Consider the following 27,014-nt stretch of genomic DNA (forward strand, 5'->3'; position numbering starts at 1 on the left):
ATTTCGTGAAGCCAACTGAGGCTGCAAAGGGGGTCGCAAATTTGTGACCTCATTCTAGGTTCCCAAATTTACAAACCGGGAGAGGAGAGAGATGGAGTTCACAAAGACTGGGCTCACCGACTGGGTTCGCCTGGCTCCGACGTAGTTCTAGCTATCGTTCCAACCACAATCATCCTCCTCTACCTCGGTCGATCTCTTTGTCTACTTCTGTGCTTGTGTAATTGAGATTGCACAACTTTATCGGTTCCATTCTTCTTCTCTCTGTCATAAGATTGCATCATAGAAGATCCTTTGAAGCTTCCATGGCGAGTTGCTCATTCCCTCGTTTCATCCATCAAGCTCGTGCAAATTCTAGAAGATTTTGAGGATACCCTAATGCAAGAGTTGGGCTCTTAATCACATTAGTTTTGGGCTCATTCATTTGGGCTTATGGTTTTATTATCTCATTGTATTTAAGGCCCATGGGCTTAAGCTTGTTGTTTCATCATGAAAACATGAAATGGAAATTCATTTTTCATACTCATCGTTGGAGTGGAATACAATCAAAATATGCATATGGGTATGTACAGCACTAGTCAAGTATGCATTGCCCTTACATATATAAGAGCATCCACAACAGCTCATCTTAACAGATTTTCTAAAATACAGTAAAATGAGTCATTTTATAGTTTTAAAGAATCAAAATTCAATAACACTCCACAACCGCTCTTCTAAACCATTTTCTATAACTTAAAATATTCATTTCTCCAATCACTTTTAAATCTTTTAAAATTCCAACGATCATATATCAAACGGCTAGATTTTACAAGATATTCGAATGGTTTAGAATATTCTAATGGCATATTGTAAAGGATCAAAATATTCTAAAGCATATTCTAAAGGATCGTAATATTCTAACAACATATTCTAATGGTCAAAATTTCAAACATTACTTTTCAATGGTCACATACTTTTACTGTAAAAGAACTAGTGTCTCTCAACTTCATTTTCACCTCTCTCAACTCTTCTTCATTATATTATATTATATTTTCACAATGAATTATCTTTTCAAGCGTATACAAAAAATTTATGATGATTCATCCTCAAACTCGTCGTCTGAGGATGAGTTTGAAGATCTTTTATTTTTGGAGTATGAAAGAAAACAATTCGAGCGAGGATCAATGTCACATACTGGTTCTCATCGACAATGTTCGGTCATTAATTGTAATCGAGTGCAAGGTCATGAACGCATTTTCAATGATTATTTTACAAAATCACCAGTCTATAATGATGTTATGTTTAGAAGGAGATTTCACATGAATCGAGCTCTATTTCTTCGCATTCGATCCACAATAGAAATGCATGAAACATATTTTCAACAACGAAGAGATGTAGCCGATAGACTGGGGTTATCTTCTCTTCGAAAGATAACTGCATCATTGAGGATTCTTGCTTCCGGAGTTATTGTAGATTTCATGGACAAATATGTGAGAATTTCAGAAAGTATTGCTATTGAGATTTCATGGACGATCACATGTTTTTTCTAAACTAACTCAAGAGCGTGCCCCTATAGTTAACTATTCAGTCAATGGTCATAACTATACAATGAGATACTACCTAGCTGATGGTATATATCTTTCATGGGCTACATTCGTAAAATCAATCCCCTTATCACAAACTATGAAGACCAAACACTTTGCAATGTGTCAAAATGGTGCAAGAAAAGATGTGGAATGTGCATTTAGAGTGATACAATCACTATTCACCATTGTCCGTGGACATGTTCGTTATTTTGAGATTGAAATACTTAAAGAGATTATGCTTGCATGTGTCATTGCATAACATGATCGTTGAAGTCGAGTGACATCTATACCTTCAACCAAATATGTCTTCCATATATGATCAAATCGATGAAAATCCTCCACCAATGGAAGTGCTAGATGACCATGCATATGAACTTCAGGATTTCATAGATCAACATTTTCAAATCAGAGGTAGGGAAGTTCATTCTCAACTCCAAAGTGATCTTATTGAGCATTTATGGAATATTTATAGTGAATCTTAGTTTGCTATCTTCTTATGTAATTTTAATGCAATTTTAAGTTTATTAATAAAAATATAATTTTATGTTGTTATTTTAATTATCAAGAAAGTTTGGCTATTAATAGAAGATAAAATTTATTTTCTTCGGTTATCTTGTTATTGCTTAAAGAAAGAATCATTCAGATAAGGATGATTGTGATGCCAGCGTGGTCCTTAGTGAAGAACTTACGCTACATAAGAGGGGGGTGAATTGTGTCCCCAAATCCCTATTAGGAATCCTCTAATACAAAATCGTCACACAAAAGCACAAAGATCAAATAAGCGTGCACTACAAAACAGGTTTTGAACCGTGTGAATACTAAGTTAACAAAAGTAATATATGCCAAAGTTGTCAATAATTGAACTAGTAGCGGAACCTTAATAGTATTTGAAACCAAAACAATAATCAAGTATCATATTACAAATCAGCTATGAAAGATAACTTGACAATCGTGATGTTCAAATATGTTATACTAGAAAATGATTAGATTTAGTTTGAAATCAGTGGCTTTGAAAACTATCAGAATTATGACAAGTATTCAATCAAACATGCAAGGCAAGTAATAGAATGTAAATAGCAGAAATTAAAGCACGCAATCGATTTTTATAGTAGTTCGGAGCACTCTCCTACATCTACTCCCTAAGAACCCTGCTTTTAATCCACTAGGAAAATACGATGGTCTTTCCAGAGTAAACCACCAAACTCGAAGGTTTTTCAACAAGTCACCTCCTAACTTTTTACACACGTGATTTTAAAGACAAATTACGAAACTTTCACAACTCACAAAGGGAATACCCACAAAAGGGCTTACAATGAAGTACAAGGTTCCACTCACAAATGAATTTGAAATAAAGTTTAGGAGGAACTCTCAAGTGTTTAGATGGCTCTCGGGTAGAATATGTAATATAGAATATTTGAGCTTTTGAACAACAATGATAGATAATGGTATGTTCACGGTAGAAGATGTAGAATGAAGAACTCAAGAATTAAGAGCCTTGTATGCTTGTAAGAGACGAAGATTGTAGAGAAAATAGGCTAAAGCTTTTCACAAAGAGTTCTTGCCTTATCTCTTTGATGCACGGCTACTTTAATAGGGGAAAGACTAGTACTTGTCAAACCCTTAATTATCTCTTCATGTATCTCATGATTTGCTCTTCAAGAAAGGAAGTTAATATCTCCTTGACTTGTAAACAGCTCTCCTTTTTGTATTCCATGTAATCAACAAAATATTTTCTTGCCTTTTATAGAAAAGATTCAACTCCATTTGTTTAACAAGGAAAGGATCTTGTAATCTTACTCATTAAAACAGGATTCCAACTCTCTTGATTTGGAAACAGAAATTCCATTTTACTTCTTGAAATTTGATTTCATACAAAATAGGTATTTCTCCATTAAAAGTGGCGCCCAGAGCTTCATCAAGATGCATGAAAATAGGCTTTCAAAAAGTGAAGTCTTCCTCTTGATTCTCCTTTATTTGGGTATTCATATATGGTAACTCTTCACTTGTAATCTTGATTGATATGGAAAGTTTCCTTCAGAGTTGAATTTGGCTATCCTTGATTCGGACCACAATTTACGGTAAGAGAACCTTCTCTTTCAATATCAGTATATCTCCACGTCAAAGAACTCCTTATGATAAACAAATCTTCTCCTTTGCACAACTCTGCCATATAATCTCGGCCAAATGAACAAGGAAACGATATTATCTTACATTAATGTTGAAATCATCTTCAAAAGATCTCCTCTCTTCTCCTTTGAAATTCAAACGGCTAGTTGTCTTAATATGGCAATAAAATCTCCTCAATTCACAAGCCTAGCTCCTTATAGCAAGATTAACTTCAAAACATTGCTGAATTAATCTAACTCTTCTTGCTGAAGACTTGATTAACTCCTCTTGAATAAATGAAGCTCATCTTCATCTTGACCAACTTGACACTTTCTATAAATGTGTTGAACTTTCCAAATATGGAACAACCTCTTCTAGTGGATTTAGCAAGGTGCTTAGGTATTTCTTAGCACGTCCTAGGTCTTCCAAGACCATTCTTGGACTGCCGAAAATGCTTATATAAAATCTGAACCTGAAATAATCTCGAAAGTGCTTGTAAGCTCGTTTGAGCTTTATGCTTGAACATAAGTTAATCATATTCAAATAATTAATCTTTTAGCATGAAAATAATAGCACATATATGTATGAATATACGTGTAAAGTTTAAAAATATCATATAGTCATATAAATAAATCACATAATAACATTGCGCAACAATTTCTGATAGATATTTGGGCAACAATTTTGAGCAAGCCAACGTCAAAATTTCTTAATCATGTCTTTATGAAAAATGTTCATTATTATGTAAATAATGGCTTTGCCAAATTTCAGCTTGATCCAAATTCATTTGATATAAAAATAATTATTTAGTTCTCAACTAGGTTTGAAACACTTTAATGAAAATCGATTTCATGCAACGCTCAAATTCATTACATAATGCATTGAATCAAATAGTATGGCATGATTCAATCTTCAAAACTAAAATGTAGGACCTTTGGTCCAACACTTAGATGATCATAATCACTATCAAAGTAGAACATAGTGTTACAAACAGAGCACAATGTCTTACTTTCAAACCTAATTTGATTTATAACATCAATCAATGAAGTGGTGGAAACCACATTCATCAAGGGATTACACACTTGATCAATCATCACCCAAGAAAGACACAAAATGAAAAGGAGTACAAGACAACATCGGCACACCAAACATTAAACAATCATCACTGCACACCTCTTCTAAAGAAAAAACCAATATTGACTCCAAATATCTATAATATACGTCTCAATGATTCCTAAGCTTTCTCGGCTTGTTAGTGTCAAATCTTTGATGTGTATCATGTAACTTCAGCTGAACTATCATCAGTCAGGCCAACAAGTAGTTGAACTCAAAGATTAAACACAAACTTCGCGTCAACCTGTAGCTTGATAATAGCATTCCTTGAACTTAGCTAACGTCGTCGATTTCTTAGTCTGTCATGTCCATCAACTGGTATTGGTGGATACAAATCTTTGTACACCTTATAAGAAGGATCAGAACCAGTAATACTCCCGCTTTCTCCAATTGAAAAATCCATTGATTTAGTATAACATTGTAAAGGCTCCACCCGATGCCTCAGCATATTATACGAACCATATCTGTAAGCCTTTTGCTTAGCCTTAGTGGACTCAGTCAGATTCATGTAACGCGTTTTTTGGTTGCTAGTGTTCTCTAATGTGCCAACAAACTGCGTGCTGCGCATTAGTATTGACGATGCAGATGTGGACGAAGTTGATCCTGAGCTCTCAGAATATGGGGAATCAGATGTTGAGGCAGAGGACGTGTTTGTAATCTGACTAATCATAGGAGGTCTAGCAGATACTTTCGTTGTGACATTGTTCCTTCTTACTTCTGTAGAGCTATGTTCAGAAGAATAAGCAAGAGTGCCAAAACTGTGACGTTCACTTTTCATAGAAAATGGGGTTTTTGATGGATCGTTGTAGAACTCATCCGTCAACCTGTCTTCCCAAGGCTTGGCAGCCATCCAACTGTTTAGCCAGCTCCATCTAGCCGCACCTTTCTTAGAAAGCCTTTGATGATCCATAGACATCACATGCTTATTTGTTCTCACATTCGGGCTGCTATTCGACCTTATCTGCTGAAGCAAGAAAATCATGCATTCTCAAATGCAATCCAATATAGGGTCATCATAAAGGACATTAAACTTAGAAGGAATGAAGATAAAAAAAGTTTATTGATTTTCTAAACTTCGTCACCTGTTGAGTACGAGAGTATGTAAGTGCCCTATCCCTCTTGATGGCTCCTTCTTGCCTCATTTGTAGCTTTGCCCTAACTTCATCCATAGATCCTGGGCTATCACACCATCTTTGCTGAGATTGCAAAGAAAACAATTATTCAGACCATCATCGACTTTCAGTTCCTATATTGTACTCGCAATGAACTAATCAAATTAGAGGTCGGAAAACAGCCTGCAATACACCTCAGCATTTTCAGCAGCATCAGCTTTGTCGGGATATTCATTGACAAATTTCTGTGGAGTTTCACCTTCTGAAGACATTATTGTACACCGTGTCCTTATTCGAGCCTGAACTCGAACAAGAGCTTGCATGCACCTCAGTGTCACAGCAGCTTGCTTCCTAACTTGACGACCACGAAAGATAGCTTGAATCCTCACCACTGCTTTCAAGGCCCTCAAAGCTTGTCTTGCCTGAAACACTCATGGATCAAGCATAAACATGGTTATACATTCAAAAAAAAATTAGATTACAGAACATGCAGACTGTAGGAAAGAAAACTGCAGTATGAAAATCATAGACCAGAGAAATAGCTATACACTGCTAGAGTATTCTAAATTAATGCAGAATGTTTATGTAAAAAATGGAAGACATTTAATCACTTGGCCTTAATTTTCAGTATCCCAAAGACATTACAACAATATTAATATTGGCTTCCCCCCCTCCCCACTAGATTGATCATGAATAAATGAACCAAGTGAAATTAAGTAAGATTACTTGAGCAAAGTTCAACAGTCTTTCATATTTTATCACAAAAAGTCGAAGACCCAAGATGTATGAGAGAGTCAGAGTGACTATGATTTCTCTTCCCTTACTCATCAACATCAAAATAAACACTCTGTTTAACATAAGCAATCGTTAATTTATCCATATTGAATGCAAGTAAACTCTTTGAATTCTCGTCTCTTGGGCTTTTCTCCATTGAAAATTTGTCTATCAGAATGGAACAACTTGACATTTGAGCTCAAATGCACTCATTAAGCAATCTATGACCTGAAAGGCTTTCTACCAGCCAAACGAGCCACAGAACTTATTGCTAAAATTTGCCACAAATAGACCAAGAACATCAACACCAATAGCTGATCTTAGGAGGACTTTTCGGCTACAAGCTAGCTCAAATTGAACCAATAATGTAAATGTCATAGCTAAAACTTGCCTTGAAGAATTTCATATAGTTCCTTGGGCCACATTAATGTCCAAAATAAACAGTGAAACTAACATTTGGACTCTTTTATGCCTGGGAATGAGTCAGTTCTTTGACACAAATTATATGTTTCAAAGTCGGATACCCACCACAAATTTTTTTTCCTTTTCTCTTCAGCATATCGTTCAAAAAAAAAAAGAACAGAAAAACAGCAAATGGAATCCGAACATACCAAAAACCCACGAAAGACCGTTTGGATCCGGATCGCGGCCCATTCTCGCTGGACCACCATAAAATCTCTCGGTGGAGCTCGAACTACAGTGGCCACCGCAGCAACGAATGCATGATCGGAGTAATCCCGTGACTCTGACGCCACCATGCGATCTCTCCTCCATAGCCTCCACTTCTTCTTGCTCTTTTCACTCCTTTTGTCCTAAAAACCCACGACCAAAAAAAAAATGATAACCCAAAACAAGAAAATTGAATCTATGAGAGAGTGATTAGTGATTATTACTTCGTCATCGCTTGTGTGGGTCTTTCTGGTTGAGATTAGTGATTTGATCCACTTCCCTGAACCACTCATTGGGAGAGGAAAATTTATTGGAGTCTTCTTCTCGTAATTGATGATGAGTTGTAGTGCTTTTTGAAGCAAAAACCAGCAGCAATTGAAGCTACGGGGAGGCCGAGACCGGTTTGTTAATGGCGAAGTCTGTCCGAGAATGTGAGTTTGAATTTTGAATTTGAATTCTTTTTTAAAAGAAAAGTAAATAAAATCTTTTTAAGTAAGTTAGGGAGTGAAAGACTCTCAACGGATAGATACACTTTTTTTTTTTTCTTTCACCCCTTTATCACATCGTAAGGAAGCCCTACAGCAGGTCCCACGGTAATACCAATTTTTAACATTAAAAATTTTTATTTTTATTTTTAAAAATTATAAATACATAGTGTTCATCGCAACGAACACAACGATATATTTTTTGTTAGAAACAAAAATCAAATTCAACATGAAAAAGACACGACAATTCTAGACCATCGGATATAAACTCAAAATATTCGATGTTTTTGATCACGATGCATTTGATTTTTGTTTTAAACAAAAAATATACCGTTGGATTCGTTATGAAAAATACTATATATTTATAATTTTTAAAAATAAAAATAAAATTTTTTACTACCCATAAAGGGTATTACAGCGGGACCTGCTGTAATAAAATTACAGCAGGTCTCGGGCACTCTTCACTTAACTATTTCTCTCTCCATTCCTCTCTCTCACTTTATTTTCTTCTCTCCATTCCATTCTCTACCTCTCCATCTTATTTTCCCAAGATTGCGTTGTGAGATTCTTTCTCTCTCATTTTCAAGATCGCACCATTCTCACAAGATTTTCTTCGTACTTAAACTTCTTTTAAAAGAAATTTCGAATACAGATTAAAGTTACACTTTTCTGGAAATTTATGTCAGTATTTTTTATTTTTGCCCATAATATAACGATTTCACTGTATTTTTTATTCCCTACAAGACTTTCAATAATGATGACAGTGTCACTATTTTTAACCCAAAAATGACCCTTTCCCCTTCAAATTGGACAAAACCCAAGATTTTTAATTTATTTTTCGTCCTCCACACCTGCAACAAAATCAATAATATATTCAAACATTGTACAATATATCCAGACTTGTCCAGAAGTTCGGATCTCAAAAATGAAGCAAAAAATTCAAAAAAAAAAAAAAAACAGAAAAAACGAAGAGAGGAGCGAGGTAGCGACGAAAGAGAGGAGAGAGGCTGCGAACTTTAGAGAGAGAAGAGAGGAGTGAGGTTATGTTTTATATAAATACTTTTTTGTCCAAATAAATTTCGGGAACTTATTGAAATAGTCAAAATGCAAGTGGACCTGATTGGTATAAATTTTTTTAGTGAGGGTCTTCTTGCTAGATCACTCTATCTTTTTATAATACTTGAGAGTTAAAAAATTTTGAGGATATACAATTGTGACACGAGGCATTAATTAATAATATTTTTATTAAAAAAAGAGTGAATTGGATACACAATTTTGACTTTTGAGTAGACATATAAATTTCACACTAACATTTCAAGTACAATTTTAGAAGCATTTCAATCAGCATTCTAAAATGCTCCTTTTGAGGATAATTTCACCAATATTTCAATTTTTTAACCAAAATATCCAATCCTTCTTATTGAATTATCCAGAAAAAAAAAATCTTGTTTTCACCAAAATGTATTATTTACTCTTGCATTCTTTTATGTCCTTGGGGCCCGTTTGATAAACCATTTTGACAACAATATTAATATATGTTAGTCAATAGCGTATATGGTGGGTGTCAACCAAACAGTCATTTTATGACATAAAATAAGACATTTTTGGGACATTTTTGAGACCATTCCAATTTTCTTCCCCAATCTACCCTCCTTTATTAATGACAATTCAAAACTACCCCTTTCCAATCCATCGAATTAGTATCATCGGTAAGGTTTACCATGGGTCGATTTTACCAATCATTATCAGCCAATAACCCATTACCAGCCAATCGATAATCAACAATCAATCGACCCACATAGTTGGGTCGATAATTTCATCCGACCCAAGTAGAGATGGGTAGGATGGTGGTTGCCAATATTTTCAAAAGTTGATTGATCGATAATTATTGGTCAATTGACTTTCATAATTAAATATTAACAATTATAGACCCAAAAACTAGGCTAAGCCCGCCCACCCCAACCCAACCCAAAGACCAAAAGAGACCCAAACTCAAACCCAAATATTTTACCCTCCCAAAGCCCAAACCAAGCAATCAATTAGAGTCCCATCTCTCTTTGTGAAATACTGAATCACTGATCACGAACACAAAGAGAAAACTCATCTCTCTCCATTGTAGCAGTTATGCACTCCAAGACAGCAAGACTCCATTGCTCCATTGCTCCATTGCTCCAACTCAGCAACTCCAAGTCTCCAACTCTTTAGTCTGTATTGCAGTCATACTCACTGCCTGTTAGCTTGAAAATTGAAACATGGAGACTAGGATATTTTTATTTTTTAGTAGCTGCTGCCTGTTGTTGGACTTTTTAGTTTTTACTTTAAATAGTTGCTAGATTCTAAACTTTTAGAGTAGTTGATGATGCCCGCTAAATATTATTTGAATATTTATATTTGTATGGAACATTTTGGACGGAACTATCTTGGGTAGCTACTGCTTGTTAGATTATTAGATTGAGAATTTGAGATTATGAAACTGTGTGACTTATCATATTATGGATATGGATGATGGAATGGACTATAGATGATTTTTTTTAATTGAATATTCACTTTTGAATGATGGAATGAAGTGATTCAGTATTGCAAATACAAGGGACGGGGTAATGAACAAAAAGGTCGGGTATACCCATCATCCGACCCATCAACCAACCGATAATGTCAGTTGACAACCATTATCCGACCCAAAAAGTTGGGTAAGATAATGGTTTTGTATTTCACTCAAACTCAGTTGGTCTGATTAGTTGGATTATCAGCCGATGATCAACCGACCTACCCCATGGTAAACCCTAATCATCGGTGATGTGAGAGTTCTCTTTGGAGTGGTCAACGCTCATAAAACCGGACGGTTTACAGCCATTATCACAGCGGCTCTAACAACATCTGCCCTTGCCCATGATATCGTGTTACCTGATCACGGACACTCCCTTGGACACTCCGTCGAGAGATATGAAATTGGAGGCATCAATAAGCATGGCAGTAACCCCGAGAGCTTGAGACATGTAGAACTTGAGAGAATAGTCGAGACAGTGGAAGAGCCTCACAGATGGGGGATAGGTTTTCTTTGTGGATTTCTCATGCTTGACCAGTGCTTCAACGCTGTTATCATCTACAGCAACAGTAATCAGGTTATGATGATTTCGATCTTTCTTGAAGTATAGCACCACTTATTCTAATTAAGGGATTTCAGTTTTGGTGCCAAAGTTAAGGGGCAAAAGGGATAAGGCTATTGCTAACTTGAGTTAATGACCAACTAGAGTTAGTTTAACTTGTACATCAGATATCTGTATTATCTGATATTTTAGATATTTATTTGTATTGAATGAATGTCCGTTTGCATTCAAATGAATTAAAAAAGTTTAAAGTTATTTCAATTGATGGCTTGTTTCAATATTCAATGATTTATGTCTGCTATTCACTTTCATAATTGCAACTATTTTTACCTTCTTTCACATTAGATGTATTAGTACTGCAAGTCATCCCTGTAGGCTTGTAGTTTGATATGATATTAATTGCTTCTAGTATATGGTAAAATATATAATACCCATATATGTTATAATATTTCAGACAACATATCTGTTACTTTCCAAATTGTTTACCAAACCACCACTAAAAGTAAGAACAACTTCATTACTGAAAGTGGTGGCTAGAAGAGAATTCTAGAAAAATGTTAATAATACCGACATAAAACCCCTAACTAAGATACTGACATGTGACATGATTATGCCAAGGAGGAGAACTTACCAAGGACAAGACAAGCTCTCACCAGGATGCTGACCAAGTAATTACCAAGTTGAAGAGCATCACATCGATATCCATAAAGGTACCTCGATATTAAACTACGATATATCACCACTGGAAAGACCCAGGGAGATACCTAGATAGCAAACCGAGAATGCGCTTGAACATTCTAGGTGTCCTAACACAAAAGAAATAAGAGAGTCTTGAAGAAGTCCGACTCCTATTAGGACAGGAATAAGGACATGATTCACCCTCTGAAAAATCCTTCAAACTGTCAAAAAGAAAAGAGATCTACTCCTAACCTATTGAGGACAAACAAACTTTCACTGGGATGCTGACCAAGGAATTAATGAGCTGAAGAGCATCACCTCGATATCTGAGAAGGTACCTCGATATTAAATTGAGATATATCACCATTGGAACAAACCCAGGAGATACTGATAGGAATAGTATGCTAAAAGCCATTATTTTATGTAATATTCAAACTCAATTCATTTATTTGAATAAAATATATTTAGCATTAATGAGAAAATACATATTGACATCAGTGTCTTTTATTCTATATGGTATATGAATTGGTGTGTAGAGTCTAAGCTTGCACACAGAAGATCAATTCATAAGTTCCTATCGAATATAAGTAAGCGATCACAGCTAAGACAAAATTGGACAAACCGTCGGCTTGGCTGTGGTATAGTATTTTAGTATACCTATCTTCGTTACGGAGAGCGGCAAAACTTGAACTTACTATACCAGTACACTTGGAGTGTATTGATCAGGACTACGTGTGAGTCAATTTTCTTAGTCTGACTATATGGAAAATTGTACACTCACACAGATGTTATAGAATTGTTCATATTCTTCATTTTTTAAAGATTATTAGTACATCCGCATTTAATGTACGAGACTTTGATTTACTAAAGGGTGAGGTCTTTTTGTATAGGTCAACAAACACCAAGTGAGTTGGGACACCGCATTAATTGCACGATGGAAAATAATCTGTTAATAAAATTCACGTCCAATTATAGATTGATGATACCCTCTTGAGAATGCTTATAGGATTTGAGATTGTGTCAAAACCCTGCGGGTGAATTTTAATTAATCTGACACATTCAAATAAGTTAAGTGGTAAGCTCAAGGAAATATTTAAAGATGTCAATTAAATATTATATGTTAGTGACATATTTAATTGATGGGTATTTGTAACTTAACGTGAGGAATTTTATGAATAAGTATAACGAAAGGCTCAGAGTTAATTTGAGATAAAACGGGGAGTGCAATTATAATATTTTAGTGGAATATATTATAATTTATGAATTATAATTATGTTCATGGGTTTGGACTGATAATTTTTTTTTTTGAAAGGCCCACAGGCCACACACACGCTAAGCCATGCCCAAGGGGCATGAAGGCCACCACTGCGGATGGAAAACTACCCAAATCTCAAACCCCCCGGTGAGAATAGAACGGTTTGGATTGATAATTAAATTCATAGGAAGCCCATGTTTTATTTTTCCTAGTTGGTCCCCACTGTAACCCAAAATCCCAATACTAGAAAATACAGAAAAACCAAAACGGACCCGAATTAGGAGAGGGAGAGGCTTAGGGGCCGGCCCACCTAGGGAGAAAACCCTAGGTGTGGCCAAACCCTATAAATACACACATAGTGTGTGTTTTGTTAACACAAGTTTTGAGACACCAGTTGGCCTCTCTACTCTCTAATAGTTTTCACTAGTTTTGGTTTGTGTTCTTCAGGTTCTTGGAGAAAAGAGACCACCCTCTCAATCCAAGTTTGGGAATTGGTGCATACAGTGGAAGATCCGCAGGTTTGAGCATCAAACTCGATGACTCCATTCTTCGTTCCTGATTATTAAAGATCAAATCAGAGAGATCTCCAGGTATATAATCTTCTTGCAATTAATTGATATAGGGTTTGTGCTATGGTGATTAGTATTTGATAAAAAAAATTTGAAACTTGTCTAACTATCGTTTATGTCTATAAGGTCCTTATACGTTTCCACAAGTTGCATGTTTCTAGCAGATACCTCGACAACAAACCAAGGATGCATCTCAACAATCTAGGCTCCCTAATAAAAAAAGGATAAGAGAGCCTTGAAGAAGTTCGACTCCCATTAGGAAAGGAATCAAGATGTGATTCACCTCCGAAAAAACCTCCGAAAAATCCTCCTAACGATTAGAAAGAGATCTACTCCTAACCTATTGATGACAAGACAAGCTCTCACCAAGATGACGACCAAGTAATTAATAGTTGAAGACCATCACCTCAATATGCTCGAAACCCGAGAAGGTACCTTGGTATTAAACTGAGATATGTAACTATTAGAAAGATCCAAGGAGATACCTTAATAACAAACCAAGGATGAACCTCAACAACCTATGTGCTCTAACGCAAAAGGGATAAGAGATTCCTGGAGGAGTCTGACTCCTATTAGGAAATAAATCAAGATACGATTCACCTCCAAAAAATCTTCCTAACGATCGGGAAGAAAAAGATATTCTCCTAACATAATTATAACTCTCAAACTCATATAAAATGGGCATCAAATGCAAGGGAAACTAATTATGAACCATGAACTCTAAATTGCTAGTTGAGAGAAAGAGCTTCAAACACCGAGCACTCCCTATTAACTACATTTTGAACACACTTGAGCATCATAGAGGTCCTTTTAATAACAGCCATAGGGATCCCCTATAGCTTACGTTTTCTTCTTTGTAGGTAACCGAATAGCTGTCCTATGAAAAACTATCTTGATCATTTAGTACGTCCTCAAGAACAATCTTGCTTTTGACGTCATCAAAATTTGTTGAGTTAGAACTCCATAATCTCTTGATTTAAGTATAAAAGAAATTAGAGCCGAACTATGACAATTTTGTTGGGGTATAGTGTAGCGGAACACATAAAATATAACCACCTCAAATCAACAATAATCAGCAAAATAAATAGGACAAAGGTTCAACCACTATAAGCAAAAACCATAAGTACACAAGAAGTAAATCATGTAGAGAGCAAATAAAACACACCCGGAATGACGTGGTTCGGCTATACTAAGCCTACGTCCATAGGGTTGTGTGAGTACTCCACTAGATGAATAAATCCAAACCTCTTGGACAACCTCCAAATTTGCTCCGCCCAAGCTTTGATCAACTCCCCTTGAGAAACCCACAAGAAATCACCCTTACACACTCACATCGGCTACACTCTATTGGCACCAGACCCATGGCCCAGATCCATAGGTAGCCCTTTACGCTACGCTAACCCGACCCAGTCCCACTAGGGCGAGGGGCTACACACAAGCCCACAAGCACTCAGATGAGTGGCTTCGATACCAAATGATAGGACCAACCCTTCCCACCTCCAACAATTAGCCGTTTGTCTGCTATAAGTCTAGACCCTCATAGATTTGTCCTCCAAAGCCCACCCCATAACGGGCCTAGGAAGCCGATCCAACAACAACCCTTATAGGCTTGTGCTTGTGACCCTACCTTTAGGAAAACTGTTGCTAATTGTTAAGGGAGTTGGACCCCCTTATATCTAGCATATCACACCCACATCTAGGCGATGTGGGATGTGCATAACATTCCCCCACTCTTCAAAAATGATGCCCGCATGTAGGCACCTGCACCCAAGTGATGTGGGATGAGTGGTCTATCACATGAATTCACATCAACCCCAATTCTCTTGGGAGAGGTCGAACTACACCCGATTCACAAGAAACAGGAAGGCCACACAAATAACTATACAAAACACAAACATAAGACTCATTAGGACATTTGGCACACCCTTTGTTTTTGCTACTAATTAATTCGTAGAAGTTGAAAAAAATAAAGCAATACAAAGAAAAAAGAAGTCATTATTAGAAAATTGTAATTTAATCACAGCCATCATTTAGTTAGTTTGTGATCACAGACCAATCATTTGGAAATTTTTTTATTAAAAGGCACCAAGAATGTGCACACAGAGGCTACAAGGATTCCAATATTAGAGCATTTAAGACACTGTTACATAGAAAGGTAAACCACAACTTAAAGTTTCCGAACCATGCAATGAAAGTGCAAGTTTTGTACTGTAGTTACTTGTACTCAAAGAAAATGTATTCACAGGAAGTCAAGTAGAAAAATCACATCAATAAGGACATAGCATGTGTTGAAAATAGGACAATTTATGGTAAAATAACATTATGTCCAAATCACGGAAACTTCTTTGAAGAATAACAACACACGTACGATATATCACTAACCTTAGACCAATTCTCATCAGAAATTCTATATTTACAGTAAAAGTATGATATTCACAAATTTACAATTTCTCTAATAGTACCATCACGCAACACACACTCTAAACCATACTTTGAATCATTTAAATAATTATTTATACAATCACATTTTTTTTGTTGTTTTTTAAACTCAATTCATTTTACCACTATCATTAAAACGTTCTGATGAGTTTATTTTCATTGAAACTTTACAAGAGAGATACAAGGATACATATACAACTGTTTCTAATGGCTACAATTTAAAAGGTCTGACTTACATGACTGAAACAGAACTGACACTTCAGAACAATTTAGTAACCGTTGGAGATAATTTAAACATATACATATGATGGGCTTTGTTTAACTAAAGAGCAATTGGACTTAATAATAGATGGGCTCCTGGGCTGTTGATGGACCTTAGTAAATGTCACATTCTTTACCCTCCCTCAAGATGGAGGTGTTTCAGAGGAAACTCCAATCTTGGAACGCAGAGGAACAAAACATGATTGCAAGAGAGATTTGGTCATTATATCAGCCAACTGGTCAGTGGTAGATACTTTATGAACCGTAAGGATGCCATTGTTGACCAGAGATCGAACAAAATGAAGATCTACAATGATATGCTTCATGCGAGAGTGATGCACAGGATTTAAACTGAAAGCAACAACGCCTTGATTGTCACAATAAATGGTAGGCTTCTGCATAGGAAAACGTCGGAGATCACATAGAAGATGTTTTATCCAAGCTAGTTCAGCAGCAGTAGAAGCTAAGGCACGATACTCGGCTTCAGTAGAGGAGCGAGCAATTGCACGTTGCTTTTGAGATTTCCAGGAGATAGGGGTGGTACCGTAGAAGATGATATAGGCAGAAGTGGATGAACTATCATCAGGATTACCGGCCCAGTCGGAATCAGAGTAAGCTTGAAGTTCCAGATTAGATGTTTTTGATATGGTGATGCCAAAAGTATACGTCCCTTTGAGATAACGGAGCAAACTTTTCAACAGAGACCAATGCTTGTCCGTGGGTGTGCTCATGAATTGTGCAAGACGATTTACAGCAAAGGAGATGTCGGGACGTGTAAGACTAAGATACTGAAGACTTCCAATAACTTGACGATAGACAGTAGGTTCAGACAGAGGAGTTCCATCATCAGTTTTAGTGAAAAAATGTGTAGGTAGAGGTGTATTAACAGCTTTAGCTCCAGACATATCGGTGCGATCCAGAAGCTCACGGATGTACTTTTGTTGAGACAAAAAACAAACCAGTTGAGGTAGAGGAGACTTCAGCTCCCAGGAAGTAAGATAAATCACCAAGGTCTTTAAGAGAAAAGGTTGTGGCAAGAGCAGTAGTGATCCTGCTTAAGAGATGAGGACTTGAGCTTGTTAGAATTAAATCATCCACATATACTAAAATATACATAATATGTGAACCTTCATGAAGTATAAAAAGTGAAGGATCTGCAAGAGAATTGGAATACCCAAGCTTCAGAAGACTTTGTCTGAGGGCCAAATACCATGCCCGTGGGGCTTGTTTAAGCCTGTAAATAGATTTACGCAATTGACATAGATGAGTAGGTTTGCTGGGATCCTCAAAGCCACGTGGTTGTTTCATGTAAACAACCTCTTGAAGATGACCATTCAAGAAAGCATTGTTAATATCAAGATGCTTCAAATCCCAACCAGATTGAACTGCAAGAGTAAGAACAATGCGGATGGTAGTAGGCCGAATAACTGGACTAAAGGTGTTATTATAATCTAGGCCAGGCCGTTGTGCAAACCCTTGTGCCACAAGACGCGCCTTATAGCGTTCAATTGTGCCATCTGATTTACGTTTGATACGGAAAACCCACTTAGATCCAATGGGTCTACAACCTACAACTGGAGGAACTAAGTCCCAAGTATGATGTTGTATTAAAGCTTCATACTCTTGAAGCATGGCCTTCTTCCACATGGGATCGGCAAGGGCAATAGAGACTGTACTAGGTTCAGTAGAGGTAGGTAAGGGATGTAAGGTTGTTAAATGAAGATTTTTGGGTTTAAAAATATTGTTCATAGATCTTGTAGTCATGGAATGTGTACGGGTAGTAGGTGAAGGTGGGTCAGGGAGAGATAAACTAGTGGTAGGAATAGTTGGTGGGGATGAACAAGCATTTGAAGGTAAAGTGGGAGTTGAGGTAGAGGGTACGAGGGAGGTACTAGGGGCAGAGATTGGGGCATGAGTAGTTGATGAGAGGACAACTACAGTAGGTGGTGGGCAGGTAGGAGTGATATCTGAATGGGAAAAGGAGGACAGAGGGGTAGAAGGATAAGATGGAAATATGGATTCATTAAATTCTACATGCCGAGAAAGATAGATGTGATTTGTTTGAGGATCAAAACACTTATACGAACTTTGAGAAGTGGAGTAGCCAACAAATATACAAGCTTTTGATCGAGGCTCAAGCTTATTATGAGTATAAGGCCTTAGCCAAGGAAAACATTGACAACTGAAAACTCGCAATTTGAGATAGTTGGCAGACTGATTAAAAAGCATGTGATATGGTGTTTTGGAGGAGTAATTTTGAATAGACATTCTGTTGATTTGGTAAGTAGCGGTTTGGAATGCAAAAGTCCAAAAGCTGGGCGGAAGATTTGCAGAATGGAGTAATGTTCTAGCAGTTTTAGTAAGATGTCTGTGTTTACGCTCAGCCATGGCAACATGTTGAGGCGTATGTGGTGGCGACTGCATCCAGCTTATGCCCTCTTGAAGCAAGTAAGGGTGAAGCCGCTGGAATTCACCACCATTATCCGTATAGAGTGTGCGAATGGGAAGCTGAAATTGTTTTTTCACCAATTTCTTGAACTGTAAGAAAGCGGAGAAGACTTCATATTTTTGGTGTAAAGGAAAAAGCCAAGTATAATGAGTAAAGTGATCAACAAACACAACATAATATCTAAAACCATCCACTGACAGAGTTGGAGCAGGGCCCCATAAATCACTATAAATAATATGCAAAGGTGATGTATTGTGAATTGAGCATAGGCCAAAAAGCAATTTGTGGGATTTATTAATCTTGCGAGAAGTACAAAGCAGGGTAATGAAGATTGAGCCTGAGTACAAGGCAGATTTTCAGACTTCAAAAGTGTAGCAAATAATCGAGTAGAAGGATGGCCTAAGCGACAGTGCCATCTTTCTAAGTTTGCACGAAGACCAGGAGTAGTTGCTGTTGTGGCAAAACAGAAAATGGACTTGGGCTCAAAAGTATAAACACCATCATTGCATCGACCGTGTGCCATGATCTGTCCAGATGGCTGATCCTTAATAACACAAGAGAATGGAAAAAATTCAATAGAGACATTATTATGTTTGGTTAGTTCATGAACTGAAAGTAGATTCTTTTGAAGAGAAGGAACACACAAGATATTATGGATTGCAAGAGGTCTAGTTCGTGTGTGCAAATTTGTGTGACCAATATGTGAAATATTCAAACCTGTACCATCCCCTAGCTTGACCTCATTTGAACCATCATACTCAGAGTGATATTGAAGAGTGTTGAAATCATGAGCCATATTATGGCTAGCACCTGTGTCTAAGAGCCATGGTGGTTGAGATGAGGTGGTAGAGGAAGCTGATGCAAAGTTGGCAGTGGCAGTAGTGGTAGGAGCTGGATAATTTGAGTAGATCTTAAATTTCCTACAAGTGGTGGCAGGATGTCCTGGCTTATCGCAGAGCTGACAGACCAATTTAGGAGGTCCTCGACCACGACCCCTTCCTCTACCACCATGAAAAGGGGGACGTGAGCCAGACCATTGAGAGTGAGGTTTGTTGTTATGCCATAAGTGAGAGGAGTTACGACCATGAGAGGATGGATTGGTGTTAGAGCTGGGTTGACGTTGGTGAAAATTGGCTGTAGCAAGAGACAGATCTTGAGGAGTATTAACCCGAGTAAGAAAACCTTCTTGAGCGATGAACACGTCTTTAAGTTCTTCATAACTAAAAGAGGTTTCACTGGTTCGAATAGAACCAACAATGCCAGCATATTCTTGCCCAAGACCATCAAGAATAAAGTGTGAGATCATCAGAAGTGATAAAATGATCAATCAAAGCTAATTCATCCGCAAGGCACTTCACTTCTTGCAGGTAATCAGTCATATTTTTGCCCCTTTTTTGACACCGTGAGAGCTGTGATTTTAGTTGAATAACTCGAGATCGGGAGCTGTTAGCATAGAGCTTATGGACTTTGTCCCAAGCAGCCTTACTAGTGCTAACATTACCCAGTAGAGGAAGAACGACGATGTCGATTGAGGCCACAATAGCCTGTAGAATGAAATCATCTTGACTCTGCCATGTTTGAGTTAGAATATCAGTGCCATGGTGGAAACAAGATTGATCTCGTCGGAGACTTCCTCTTGCTCCGATACCATAAAACGTTCTGATGAGTTTATTTTCATTGAAACTTTACAAGAGAGATACAATGATACATATACAACTATTTCTAACGGCTACAATTTAAATGGTCTGACTTACATGACTGAAACAGAACTGACACTTCAGAACAATTCAGTAACCGTTGGAGATAATTTAAACATATACATATGATAGGCTTTGTTTAACTAAAGAGCAATTGGACTTAATAATAGATGGGCTCCTGGGCTGCTGATGGACCTTAGTAAATGTCACCTTCTTTAATCATAATATAAAAACCACATTAAAATGATAAATCATTTGAGATTAATATTTTTCTAAACCTAAATATATAATATAAATAATTATTTTATTTAAAATTTAATATTCCATATTTTATTTTCTCACATTATTTTTCCACCGAATTGATTGCACGAGAGTGTGTATTGCCTCAAAAAGTTAAAGAAAGTTAATATAATAATTTGAAACTGGGACGCACACGAAGTAAAATTCTTAAAAAGACATCTAATTTGCTACAGTCAGTCCAAAGATGTTGAAACAAACCTTTTAGAGTGCCTTATAGAGTTACCAATATGGGTTCAAATTACACAAAAAAAAAAAGAGATACTCCAAATGTAGAGTTCAGTGTCTCTTTATGGTGAGTGCAGTGTATACTTTGAGCTTATGCATGAAATAGACATGATTCGAAGAACAAATGTAAAATAAAAAAAATGACCATTATCATACCTAATAGACAAAAGCACCTTATGATTTGGCGATAGATCCTAACACAACAGTCAACACTCTCATGATTGAATAGAACCATAGTTATGATCATACACACAAGATAATGAGAAATGAAAGATACACACAATATTCACTTCTCATGAGATTGTCAATACTCTAAAACATTGACACAAAAACATTTATGATCACTTTGGGAGTTGGACATACTGATAGATTGCAAGAAATGTCTGAATGGTAGTAAATATCATAAGTACAAATGCAATTAAGACCTAAATGAGCGACCATGGTGTGTCAAAGCACTTGTACTTCAAACCTACCCACTGAACATGCCAATCGTTGATGTAATACTCATTCACATCCTCAAACCATCCGACAGATAGCACTTCTCTATATCAAAAGCCACATCCTTGCCTACATTATTGAATAATTTGGCAACCTCTTCATCTATTTCAAAATAGTTATCAATAACCTTGTGGTCGCACAAGAATCCTGCATCGCTAGGCGTTTTCAACTCATCAAGGTTGCGTAAGCAGTGATGTGATTCGAGCAATACGCAATAAAATTAAGGAAGACAGAGCTCGTGAAATCATCGATAGTTAAAGTCGGGATTTCGAGTACTCCATTACTAAATGTCTAGGAAGCTATCAAATTTCTTTGAGTTGAATTAAATTCTGGCTTGGTGAAGCTTCTTGGCGGACAGGATCAAATGAAGAAATTGGTTATTGATAACATTTATTTCTGTTTCTTGGGATGATGGAGGAATGAAACTCATACGAAATAGATCAAGTAAATGTATCCTCTTAAGATTCTTACAACTCTCTAAGACTTGTGTAGGTCTTTCTACTCCATAGTTAAAGAAAATTAAGGCGAGCTTGGTTAAAGATGGAGTTTTTTTGGTACCCATTGTAAATAAAATGGATGACTCAAAAAAGCTTGAAGAACAAAGAAAGGAATCTGGTTTTCCAACGGGAGAAGATCTCGCATAATAAAAGAGAATAGCCATGCCATATTGAATATAGGATCATCAAGGTCCGCGGGGACTAATCTCCCAACTATGCAAAAGAGTTCGATTATAAAACAACCATCAAGCACCATTATCTCAATGAATTCACAGCTGCTAAGCTTTATGGTCTTGGAGTAACTATCTTTTATCCTCTCCTCCATTGATGATATAACTTTGAAATAGTCGGCAAGACCAATGCCGCAAGCCTTCACACGAGCAAGGAGCGAAGCAAGGAATTGCCATTTATGATTTTGAATCATCTCAAATTTCTTTTTATCACGATGGTAAGGACCAATTGAGACAACATGAGGTTGGTAGACCTTGTTGTTGATTTCGACTAAGCTTTCGGGGACTCTAAAGATGCAGCAAGAGTTGTTGTTGGAAACTTTTCTCAACAACTTTGGTGAGATGGAGTCTTTGTATGAATCTTGGGAGAGGTACAAGGATCTCCTACGGAAGTGTCCACATCATGGTCTCCCCCGTTGGTTAGTGGTGCAAACATTCTCCCAAGGTTTGGCACAAAATATCCGATCTATGATAGATGCCGCAACGGGAGGAAGTTTGATGGGGAAGAGTCCTGAAGTTGCATATCGGTTACTAGAGGAAATAGCTGCCAACAATTTTCAGTGGCCATCGAAATGAGTGAAATCGAAAAAACTAGCAAAAACTTATGAAACTGACACTATTTCTAACCTTGCTATTCAAGTTGCAAAATTTAACAAAAAGGTTAGATAATATGCAAGTGAATTCAGTTCAAACTACTAATCTCATTTGTGAATTATATGCAAGCAATCATTCAGGTAGATTGTTAGATAAGGAATCCATCTGTCACGAACAATGAGGAGTAAGCCAACTATATTGCAAATCAACAAAGGTAAAATAATGGTTACTCCAACAATTACAATCAGCCATGACGAAATCACCCAAACTTCTCTTGGAGCAATCCTAATCATTTTCTAAAATCTCTACTAGGTTTTCAAAGACAAGAGAAGAAAGCTAATGTGGAGGAGGTATTAGCACAATTCATGATCAAGGTGGAAAATAGATTTCAAAATCAAGATGCCACAATGCAGAACATTGAAAGACAAATTGGACAGTTAACACATATATTAACTGAGAGACCTCAAGGTTCTTTTCCAAGCACCATAGAGACAAATCCCAAAGAGCAAGCAAATTCGATTACATTGAGGAGTGGAAAGACTTTTGAGCAACCCCAAAGTGTCGTCAAAGATGCCATGGAAAGCTTGACTACCAAGAATGAGACAAAGCAAAACATGGGAGATTCAAACATAGCAAAGGCATATGCACCACAGCCCAAAGTTGTCAGTCCACCATCATATCTTCCATCAATTCCTTTCCCACAACGTCCGAAGAAAAATAAACTAGATAAGCAATTTTCTAAATTTTTCTAAATTTCTTGATCTAGTTAAAAAATTGCACATTAACATTCCTTTTGTAGATGCTTTAAAACAAATGTCAAACTATGTCAAGTTTATGAAAGAGATCCTCTCCAACAAAAGAAAGCTTGAGGACAACGAAACTGTTATGCTTACGGAAGAGTGCAGCATAATTTTACAAAGAAGGCTTCCGCCAAAGCTAAAAGATCCAGGAAGTTTCTCAATCTCTTGCACTATTGAAAATTCTTATTTTGAAAAATCTTTATGTGATTTAGGTACAAGCGTAAATCTAATGCCTTTTTCAATCTTTAGGAAACTTGGACTTGGTGAACCGAAGGCAACTACAATTTCTTTACAATTGGCAGATAGATCGATCAAGCACCCAAGAGGAGTTATTGAAGATGTGTTGGTGAAAATCGACAAATTCTTCTTCCCGACTGATTTCATTGTTTTGGACATGGAGGAAGACGATGAGATCCCACTCATACTTGGTCGACCATTCTTTGTTACGGGGAGGACATCAATCAATGTTCAACAAGGTAAATTGATTTTGAGAGTGCAAGATGAGCAAGTGATATTCAATGTTTTTGAGCCAATTAAGTTCTCATCCGGATGTGTTCGAGTGGACATTAAAGACAAGTTGGTAGTTGACACTTTTAAAAAGAAAAAGCCAAGGCCACATGTTGAAGCATGTCTCACCGACTCTCGCTTCATCGAAGACGAGAAAGTTTGATCATGAAGGGCGTTCAATATTTGAAAGGAAGGCTAGTGCAAATTGACAAAATGAGGTCAAATTTTGAGAATGATCCTGGTTGAAATTGAGAGGAAGTCAAGCTAGGTTGAAATTGAGAGGAAGTCAAGCTAATGACTATAAACAAGAGCTTCTTGGGAGGCAACCCAAGTATTCTATCTTCTTCTTCTTTTCTTTAATTTTTAAATAGTAGCTTCGAGTAGTATTATTATTGATTGGGGGAAACATTTTTTGTGCAGAAAATAGACTCTAACAGATGGTGCTCGAGCACCACTTTAACCTTTTGAGGGCCCATTCACAAAGCTGAATCTCATACTTATCATGCTCAAACACCCTATCAATCACTTGCTCAAGCACCCGCTCAAGATGCTTAGGGTTTTCATGATCAGAGGTTGTACATGCTCAAGCACATGCTTGAGCACCGTAGAACCTCAGCACTCCCTGAATTCGTGGGTTCTCACCGCCAGGTTGTATCGATCTCTCTTGTGTTTATTTATGTTTACGCTTGGAGCATTGGGGACCCTGCTATATTTAAGTTTGGGGATGGTGTGTTAGTATTAGTGTGATTATAAAAAAACAAAAACAAAAACAAAAAAAAACAAAAAACCACAATGCCTTGTGATTTTCACGAATGAAGTATGGTGAATATGTTGTTGTGATTATTTGAAGCGCTATTGAATCTTGCTAAGGACTCATGCCCAATTAAGTGTTTATATTTTGAGTTTTGTTTTATCTGATGTGTTCACATAATTTAAACACTTGTATTGTGGGGTATGAGATAGCGCTTAATGTTGGGCACTTATAATACGTTGGTGACATTGGTTTTCTCGAGTGGCATATCCGGGAGAGTATCGAAAAAAAAACAAAGAAATTAGTGGATTTTTCTCATGGGTTTTTTGTTGAGTAACCGGGCCTCTTGCCTAGCAAGCAATGAGTTTCGCGTAAAAAGGTAGACTACGAGAGAATTTTACAAGTGATTCGCCTAGCCTCGTAACCTTTTTGACTTGAGTTATTAGATCCTATGGGGGTGTCTTTACACCTATTGCCCTGAGCCAACTGGGTTGGGAGTCATTGGTTGAAAACTCGCTACATAGGTCATCAAGAAAGCTTAAGGGGGCAAGGCATTGCACAAATCACTAAAAAAAAGTTGAAAAAAAAATAAATGAAAAAAAGAAGAAAAAGTTTGTTTAGTGTTAAAAATAAATCCCAGTGTGTTTACTTGTTTTTGCCAATGGTTTCTGATATGATATATTGTGTTCATGTTAAGTTGTCATTGAAGTCCCTTGTACAGGTGTCTCACATTCCAATCAACGCATTGGATGAATAAAGCTCAGGAATGAATGCTTGTATTGAAAATTGTTACCCTGATGTTTGGTTTTGTTGGTGTGGATTTGAAAACAAAGATGTGTTCACATACTTCTATTAGTGGAATGACTTGGAGTTGTGGTGTTTCAAAATGTTTGTGGTGTCATTCTAGTAAACCCTCACAAGACTACAACCCGTCCACTAGGGACACTTAGAGGTTTAAAGGCTTGTTGCATATGCTAAATGCAACCGTGATTCTTGCATCAGTGAGTTAGTTTTGTTAGTGTGTTTTTATTTTCTTTTGCTCGAGCACTAGCAAAAACTTAAGTTTGGGGGTGTTTGATAGCATGAAATATCTATATAATTTATGCACTTCTAAGTTAGGCTTTTGTTGAGTTTTTTTATGGAACTTGGTACATTTCATGCCCATATGTTGTCTTTTGTATTGTATTGAGCTTTATAACAGATTTTGGAGAAAATCATTAATATTTGGGCATTTTTGGATCAAGAAAGGAAGAAACCAACAATGCTGATTTCCGCCGCTCAAGCCAATGCTCGAGCTAGAGTATGTAGACCGTTTGAGCGGATCTCTAGTTGAAAAGTTAATGGAATTGAAGTTCGTTCAAGCAGTGCCGTGACTTACCCATATTTTTAACCTAATTTCCATCTAATATAAAAGGGGCTTTTGGGATGAAGGTCAGGATATCTTTGAATGGCAGCCGCTTTTGATCTCAAACAAGTGTTGACTAGCATAATAATTATGGAAAACCCACCTTTATCTAATTTGTGTTAGTGGTATATTTGTCTAAGTGTCAACAACCCCTATTAAGATACATACTTAAATTGAGTGGTACATCAGTTTGAGCCCTCACTAGTCACTCCCGCTCACCTAAAAGAAATGTTATGTCTAAGTTCTCATTTGATTTTTTATTTATTTTCCAATTAGAATAAGATAACTACTATTGTTGAATTATATTCACCGTAACATTATTTTTTTTAAATATAATACGAATTTATTAAATTGAGAATAAAAGAGATCAAAAGTCAATTTAATTTATAGACGTACAAACAGGACATTACTTTTTTTAATAAACAATGTATACTAATTTGTATCATTAATTTATTCTACTTATACGTCTGGCCTCAGTCACTTCTCATCACCATATTACTTATATAAGCAAAAAACAAAAAAAAAAAAAAGAAGGCATTTTGGCACAATTTTTCTCAATATAATAATAAGAAAACTAATTACAAAAGATAAATAAATTTCTTTTAAGAAAAAAATACCACAACAATAAACTGCCTTGACTCTAGGTAATGTAGAAAAGCCCATAAAACAAATCCACTCCTTGATGGGCCGGGGCCTAAATCATATGGCTTTCGTACTTTGAATTTTGATTAACAGAAATGCTACTAGTCCCAGCAACAGTCGTCCCAGCAATCCCAGTGCTGAGGTGGCTCATGACATGGATAAAATATGTGGGTCCCATTATAACTTAAGTTAACCTCATCTCTCAACCATGGTTTTGTTTTAACCTAGCCCCTTAACCAAATCTACTCTCAAACTAGCGCGATTTGCCTCTACCGATGCCGATGACCCC

At 36.8% G+C, this 27,014-nt stretch overlaps 3 protein-coding genes and 1 pseudogene across 4 annotated transcripts; 2 read left to right on the forward strand and 2 right to left on the reverse strand.

Annotated features, from left to right (window-relative positions):
• The first annotated feature begins 499 nt into the window (after positions 1 to 499).
• LOC120002608 lies at positions 500 to 1,526 on the forward strand. The gene is made up of 2 exons (XM_038851368.1): positions 500 to 559; positions 1,053 to 1,526. The coding sequence occupies exons 1-2, from the start codon at positions 500 to 502 to the stop codon at positions 1,524 to 1,526; spliced, it is 534 nt and encodes a 177-aa protein (XP_038707296.1).
• Positions 1,527 to 4,579: 3,053 nt separating this feature from the next.
• LOC120001775 (protein IQ-DOMAIN 1-like) lies at positions 4,580 to 7,761 on the reverse strand. Of its 2 annotated transcripts, none has more exons than XM_038850235.1 (5): positions 7,561 to 7,761; positions 7,279 to 7,479; positions 6,088 to 6,315; positions 5,864 to 5,977; positions 4,580 to 5,745 (listed from the first exon to the last, which is right to left on the reverse strand). In XM_038850235.1, the coding sequence occupies exons 1-5, from the start codon at positions 7,627 to 7,629 to the stop codon at positions 5,059 to 5,061; spliced, it is 1,299 nt and encodes a 432-aa protein (XP_038706163.1). In that variant the 5' UTR covers positions 7,630 to 7,761; the 3' UTR covers positions 4,580 to 5,058. The 2 variants fall into 2 exon arrangements, with proteins under 2 accessions (XP_038706163.1, XP_038706164.1); XM_038850236.1 differs by having other exon boundaries at positions 4,580 to 5,742; positions 7,561 to 7,760.
• Positions 7,762 to 21,226: 13,465 nt separating this feature from the next.
• On the reverse strand, positions 21,227 to 22,594 carry LOC120002609 (annotated as a pseudogene).
• A 203-nt stretch (positions 22,595 to 22,797) lies between these two features.
• Positions 22,798 to 24,090, forward strand: LOC120002610. The gene is made up of 3 exons (XM_038851369.1): positions 22,798 to 22,834; positions 22,933 to 23,325; positions 23,420 to 24,090. The coding sequence occupies exons 1-3, from the start codon at positions 22,798 to 22,800 to the stop codon at positions 24,088 to 24,090; spliced, it is 1,101 nt and encodes a 366-aa protein (XP_038707297.1).
• Positions 24,091 to 27,014: the final 2,924 nt, after the last annotated feature.

The sequence above is a fragment of the Tripterygium wilfordii genome, chromosome 7 (assembly GCF_013401445.1).
Source record: "Tripterygium wilfordii isolate XIE 37 chromosome 7, ASM1340144v1, whole genome shotgun sequence".
Lineage (NCBI taxonomy): Eukaryota > Viridiplantae > Streptophyta > Magnoliopsida > Celastrales > Celastraceae > Tripterygium > Tripterygium wilfordii.

Excerpts from the sequence above, each read along its gene's own strand:
- LOC120002608 (XM_038851368.1), top strand. The coding sequence starts at position 500 with ATGGAAATTCATTTTTCATACTCATCGTTGGAGTGGAATACAATCAAA. Across the intron at positions 560-1,052 it reads CAATCAAAATATGCATATGG|CGTATACAAAAAATTTATGA; the intron begins GTATGTACAGCA and ends TATCTTTTCAAG.
- LOC120001775 (XM_038850235.1), bottom strand. The coding sequence starts at position 7,629 with ATGAGTGGTTCAGGGAAGTGGATCAAATCACTAATCTCAACCAGAAAG. Across the intron at positions 7,480-7,560 it reads CCCACACAAGCGATGACGAA|GACAAAAGGAGTGAAAAGAG; the intron begins GTAATAATCACT and ends GTGGGTTTTTAG. Across the intron at positions 5,978-6,087 it reads ATGCTGCTGAAAATGCTGAG|CAAAGATGGTGTGATAGCCC; the intron begins GTGTATTGCAGG and ends TTGCAATCTCAG.
- LOC120002610 (XM_038851369.1), top strand. The coding sequence starts at position 22,798 with ATGAGGAGTAAGCCAACTATATTGCAAATCAACAAAG. Across the intron at positions 22,835-22,932 it reads TATATTGCAAATCAACAAAG|GTTTTCAAAGACAAGAGAAG; the intron begins GTAAAATAATGG and ends AATCTCTACTAG. Across the intron at positions 23,326-23,419 it reads ATCAATTCCTTTCCCACAAC|ATGCTTTAAAACAAATGTCA; the intron begins GTCCGAAGAAAA and ends TTCCTTTTGTAG.